Below are 6,671 nucleotides of genomic sequence, written 5' to 3'. Positions count from 1 at the left end.
TCTTTATTGTTGGATCAAGAAAGACTAAAACAACTGAATTAAATATCTGCCTGATTTTTCTCCTTAAGACTTATCAGGCACATGATGGAGATGTATTACAGTACCTGTTAGTGTTGTCAACGGCAAGACAGATTCCGTATCTATAACATCAGATGCCTGGATAAAGCCATGTGGTGAAGGAACAATAAGTATTGTTTCATCATCAATTGTTTGATCAACTTGTTCTTCTATAGTAGGAGACTCTAAATCCTAAATAATAATTTAAAAAAATGAGATTCTGATGCAGATTCTTACTAGTTTTCCTTAAGATCCCAAACATGTTTGTTTGAAAGGAGTTAACTTTCAAGTATCCCATCCTATATAATAAAAGCCTAATATGCTAAGTGTCTGGTGGTCCGTTCAACCAATCAAAGCGTAATATGCTAATGATATGCTAAGGCCACTCAATGGCTTGCTATGATGGGCACTAACCACCAGGGGGCAGACAGTTGACCGGTTGACCAGTCACTATGACGTGCACTGACCACCAGGTTAGCTTGCTGCTGGGGTCTGGCTGATCAGGACTGAGTGGGATGGGATGGACATGCCCTGGAGCCCTCCTGTGGTCCTTCCCCAACCCCGATCGTGCACAGGTCGAGAGATGTTGGAGAGCCGGTTTCGGCCTGATCCCAAAGGCCAGGCTGAGGGACCCCACTGGTGCACGAATTCGTGCACTGGGCCTCTAGTTTTAAAATTAAAATATAAAGAAATGGAAGTTAAGGTCTTAAAATGGACAAAGGAACCAATTCAGTTATAGGTCCCCTGATTATAGAATAATGATGTTCTGTGGCATGAGGTTCCTAAGCTAAACCACAAAGATCTACATTAATCACCCTCAGGAAAATGCTTCCACGGGTTCCAGCAAATGTTTCAAAGGGAATGCTTTTAGTGCGGGACAGTGGTAAGACGGAGCAACACTGCTGGTTGACTGATACTTGTGCGGTCAGAGGTACGGGTTTGCACTTTATTTTGTGTCTAAAGAAAAGCAGTATCACAGGATATCACCTGATAAATTATTTCTAAGCTCTTTCCAAACTGCAGGTTTGAAGCTCAAGGCAAGAATCCATAGGCTGTTCACTTAAGTATAACTTACCTCAGTAACGTAAGTACAGGCCAAATGAGAGTGTGATTCTTCCTCTTGTTTAAGGTCTTCTACCGTTCTGACCATAACACTATTCATCAGTTCTGTGCTATTTTGGTCACTGAATTTGGATACACGAGCATCATTAAATGATGGTTCTACAGTCACCTTAGGCTGATGAATTTCATCTGGGAAAGTATCTGCTTCTAGGGCATCTGGAGGCTCAGGAAAATCTGATGAGTGAATATCATTATCTACTGTCAGTTCTGCTTGGGATATGGAAGAAGTGATGTCCTCTGTGGCAACTGTCTGAATGATGACTCTCGGTGTGTGACACTGCACTGTGACATTGTCACTTGTGTTCAACAAATGCTCTGGCTATAAAATGTTAAAAAAGAAAGATAAATGGCAAAATGAAAAAGTACCTATCATATTCAAGTTATAGGCAACAAATGACATTTATAGGTGCTAATATGAGCTACTGTTCCCCCCCACTTATTCCCCTAATATAAGTCCATCACATGTAAAGAGACACAGGGAGTGAGGAATTTACCCCAGTGAAGGCAGAATGAAGATGTAAAACATTGCTCCTGGGACAACAGTGATAGGGAGAATTGTTTAAATAAATGGACTATTAGTTTGGGCTCTTGTATAAACTAATCTTGGTCTCTTTTAACAGGTATTCAAATACTTGAACCGAGCTCAAAATAAATCCCCCTCCCCTCAGCTTGTTATGGAAGGCACATGGGTTCTAGCATAGTATTAAAAACCAGAAAAACATGGTGACACTTGTCAGCCAATCTTTTCTACAAAAATTAGAAAACACAAAGCATTTATGTAAGGCAACGTACAGATAAAGCATGAACAATGATCTGTTCAGGAGAAGCAGGTGCAGCAGCCGTCAGGGTTACTGTGGGACTAGCAGTCAGAGTGAGGGGAAGGCCTTGGCTTGAGCTTGTCTGAAGCAGGTAGGTACCTGGAGTCCCAGTGGGCTGTAAATGGAAAGACTAAAAGAAAAAAACAACATCAACACAGGTGCATAGACTATTGAGTTAAGTAAGTAGAGTTACTAGTACTCATTAAGTCTAGCTTTGTATCCCAAATGGGGACTAATTCACTAGCCACAAAAGTACATACCAATTGTGTAGGTGTAAACAAGTAATAAAATGAAGGTTATAATATCCTTTACTATGTATCCCTCTTAAGTCATTACTTGGCCTAGAGTTAAAAATAGAGAGGCAAGGCCTTTATCCTGCTCTTTGCTTTCTGTATTTCTATGCTCTGCTCTTACCTGTTTAATGGGACTAAGATTGTGGTAACAGGAGCCACTGTTTCCCTTGTTATCCTTTCTCTGGAGCACATAAAAACTAGCATTCTCCCAATTTCAAAAGCTTCACATTTTTGAAAAGGCACTGCAGCATTGTTACTTGAAAAGGTTTTTTGCTTACAATGATTTTAGCCAATATTTTTTATATTAAGAGGAAATGTACAGACATAGCAATTAGCAGTGTTCTGCTAAGGGAAAAAGAAAACTCCTATTTGAAAAGCTGGTAAACAGACAACACATTTATTTTTTTGAGATTATAGAAGTATAACAACTATTCAACACCCATATACCTTTCACAACCATAAGCTTCTATATAATAATTTGAGATTGGTTTATCCTAACACTCTAAAGGAAAATTATCTGCATGTTCTTTAGCCTGATGGGGTTTTGTGGACCTAAGCCACAACTGCTCTCCTGAGCACAGACTCACTGAATCCAGGTGTCCTTACTCCTAATGAGGATAGTAACTACCGCTCATGGAAAGAGTTGTGAGGATTAGAAATAATTACAATGGTGCCCAATACCAGTGGGGACTCAATTTCTTCTGTCTCTATAGAAGTGAGAGCTGTTATATGTACATGTATATTTTAATACATGTACTTTAATATATGTATATATTCAATGCTCACAATTATTATCCTTTATTAATAAACTAGTGGCCCGATGCACAAAACTCATGCACATTAGAAGGGAAGAGACCCAGACCCAGCCGGCCCCACCCCACCAGCAGGGGACGCAGCGTCAAGTCCCTGCCTATCCGCGCCTGCTGCGCATGCAGCCTCCAGCTGATTGGTCATTACAGCATGAGGGCATCACGACCATTAGCATATTAGCTCTTTATTATATAAGATTAGGACTATAAGTATTTGATTTTAACCAGAGTAAAAACTTGAAACATACCCCAAATATATGTGTATACATTATTTATATATGAAAATGACAGTGCTAATGAGTAGAGGGAGGGGAAGGTAGCCAGAAAGAAAAAGTTCTGTTTTCTACCTATGAATAAAGATCTTTCTATCCCTATTTTGTAGACTACTGGGTTAGGCTTAAATAAACTAACAGATTGTTTGTTCTCAAAGAGAACTTTTTTGCTGTGTTGGCTATTCTTGTGAGATTTGGCTGTGGAGAGTAAACTCTTGCACTAATGGCCCTTACGTTCACAGCAAATAAATCTTAATTTAAATAAAATCTATATTTTCTTCATGAAAATTGAGCTAATTCTGGCTTTACCCTATTTAGAAAGCAGGGCAAGATATGGGAGTTTTCGTTTTTTGTTGTTTTTTTTTTAAAATATATTTTTATTGATTTCAGGGGGGAGAGAGAGAGAAAAACATCAATGATGAGAGAGAATCATTGACCAGCTGCTTTTTGCATGCCCTCTACTCGGGATCAAGCCTGTAACCTGGGCATGTGCTCTGACTGGGGAATCGAACTGTGACCTCCTGGTTCATAGGTCGACACTCAAACCAACTGAGCCACACCAGCTGGGCGAGAAATGGGAGTTTTTAAATAAAATTTCCATCTCCCCCAAAAGAAATTCTTTCAAATTAGCAGTCATAGGTTTGCCTATTTTGGAAGGTTCGAATAAATTGTAGTTAAACATTATATGGTATTTTCTGTCTAGTTTCTTTCACTTAATATGTCTTCAAGGTTCATTCTGATTGTAGCATGTATATAAATACTTCGTTCTCTTTTACTGCCAAGCCGTTTGTAGGCTTTAGGACATCCCATTTACCCTTTTATCAATGGATGGACATTTGGGTTGTTATTGGTTATTATGAATATGAACATTCATGTACAGGTTTTTATGTAGACATTTCTCTTAGGCATACCTGAAATTAGAATTGGGTCACATGGTTTAACTGTATTTTTAATCTTTTCAGAGACTACAAGATTCTTTTCCAATGTGGCCATGCCATTTAGGACTGTGACTTTTAAATTCTGTATCCTCAGTGGCTAGTACAATGTTTAATGAATGAATGTTGTTAAATAATTTATTCCACAAGCCTTTTCTCAAATAACTAATATGAAACTTTTGGTTATATATTTACTTATGACTCAATACAAAGTTACAGCATGCATGTGCCCTACTCGTTAGCACTGTCATTTTCATATATAAAAAGAACATATTACTGGTTTATATACAGGTGGAGAAAAAGACTAAAATTAATTACAAAAGTGGAAAGCTAATTTATGTTGTCTTCTGAATATCTGGCCTCAAAACCATGGACATAGTTACAATTAATGCCAGTCATGTTTTCATATTTCATTTGCTTATATGTAGCATTTCCAAAACTAATACCAACTGATCTTTCTTATACATAAAAATGGCTAGTATCTACTTTGTGAAATATTACTCACTGGAAGGATCTCAAATGTTTGTAGTGTCCCACTGTTTAGTGTTATTGTTTCCGAGTCAACAGGAGCAGCAGGGGAGTCTGTTGAAGCTGTAGAAGAGCAAGGACAACAATAAAATACTTTGTAAATTAACTTTTCCTAGTGTACTTATGAAGGCAATCTCATACTGAATAATTTGCCTGGAAACCTGAATTCATTTAAATTTCTTTTGAGATACTAAGAAATGGATTTGTCTGGAATGGGATTGGCAAACTGGCCCACAGTCAAATCCAGCCCACTACCAGTTTTTGTAAATCAAGTATTATAGGAACACAGCCACATGTTTCTTTTTTTTAAAAAAAATATTTTATTGATTTTTTACAGAGAGGAAGGGAGAGGGACAGAGTCAGAAACATCGATGAGAGAGAAACAACCATCAGCCGCCTCCTGCACACCTACTGGGGATGTTCCCGTAACCAAGGTACATGCCCTTGACCGGAATCGAACCTGGGACCCTTCAGTACACAGGCTGACGCTCTATCCACTGAGCCAAACCAGTTTCGGCTTCACGTGTTTCTTTTCTACGGTTGCTTTTGCACTACAATGGCAGAGTTGAGTAGTTGTGAGAGAGAGACTATTTACCAGCCCCTCGTATGGGTCGTAAAATATTTCTAGTGTTAGGAAGTAAGAGGAATACACTGAGACTAACTTGTAAAGAAATAGGAAGTTGGTAAAAAAGAAAATTTCCTAGACATTCTGGTAAGCAGTACAGATGTCTAGAATGGTAGTCCCAAAACACTAGGTTTTAGTTTTAGTGGCATCACCTCCTAGCAATGTAAACCTGGGCAAATAACTTACTTTAATTCAAACTAAAGTCCAGAGACTTTATCTGTCCTGCCTATCTCATAGTCGTGAGGATTAAAAACATGAAATAAATATAAGTATTTCAGAACAACCACGTTTGGGAGATTGAACAGCACTTTAGAGATCAGATAGTATAATCTCTTTAGAGGTGTGTCATCTGAGACTCAGACTTCATCTGTTACCTGGAACTAAAACTTTATTAGAAGAAAGGTCTCTTCTGGTGCTTTCAGTTGCACCTGTAGGTAAATCCATCTGCAAAATGATTTGGAATCGACTCTTCATATGTAGAGTTTATTGTAAGTTTATTATATTCTGACTATAACACTTCTCAGTTTGAAAGAAATGCACTTCATTTGGGTTATTTCTCTTACTATTTGATGGATTCTTAAGATCATACCTAGAATAATTTGGAAGTGATTCCTGATAACCTCAATCAAAGGTAAGCAAACTGACTACAGATAAATGTGCCTCAAGGCTAAGCTATGCTGTGAATGAATATTAAAGTATTTACACTAATAAAGGAGAAACATGCAAATTGACCATACCTCTGTGACACCCACCAGCCAATCAGGAGTATGCAGATTAACCCAACAAAGATGGAAGGTTAATTTGCATACGCAGGCACGGAGCAGCTGGGGGCAGGGTGGCCACTTGCACGCATACTGGCACCAAGCAGCCTGCGTCCCGGGGACAGGCATCCTCGGGACCCAGGCCGCTCTGAGCCTGTAGGCCTACACGTAGGCCCAGAGCGGCTGTAGTCCCTGAACATCCCCCTGGCCACTCCAGGCCTATGCACGCAGGCACAGAGCAGCCGGGAGCGGGGCGGGAATGTCCCCCGCAGCAAGCGAGCAGACAGCAGGGCCCTGCTTGCTCCTGGCCCAGGCGGCTAAGGGCAAGCAGGCCCCCATAGAGAGTAGACACCAGGGACTGCGGTGGCGTCAAGCAGGCAGGTCCGTAGAGAGCAGAGAACCATGGGGAGCAGGCCTAAGCCGTCAGTAGGACATCCCCTGAGGGCTCCCA

General features: G+C 39.9%; 1 protein-coding gene across 2 annotated transcripts in view; it reads right to left on the bottom strand.

Moving 5' to 3' along the window:
* The window catches only part of DMTF1 (cyclin D binding myb like transcription factor 1), a 47,673-nt gene that overhangs the window by 1,396 nt on the left and 39,606 nt on the right, over positions 1-6,671 (bottom strand). For both annotated transcript variants that reach the window (XM_080663235.1, XM_080663236.1), the window contains 4 exons: positions 4,812-4,897; positions 1,972-2,127; positions 1,133-1,498; positions 105-249 (listed from right to left, as the gene is read on the bottom strand). In XM_080663235.1, the coding sequence (XP_080519361.1) occupies positions 105-249; positions 1,133-1,498; positions 1,972-2,127; positions 4,812-4,897 (753 nt within the window). The remainder of the gene's footprint in view (positions 1-104; positions 250-1,132; positions 1,499-1,971; positions 2,128-4,811; positions 4,898-6,671) is intronic.

The sequence above is a fragment of the Plecotus auritus genome (genome assembly GCF_963455305.1).
Source record: "Plecotus auritus genome assembly, chromosome: 4".
Lineage (NCBI taxonomy): Eukaryota > Metazoa > Chordata > Mammalia > Chiroptera > Vespertilionidae > Plecotus > Plecotus auritus.
Note: the sequence above shows the minus strand (reverse complement) of the source record. Positions and strands in the feature narration are given on the sequence as shown.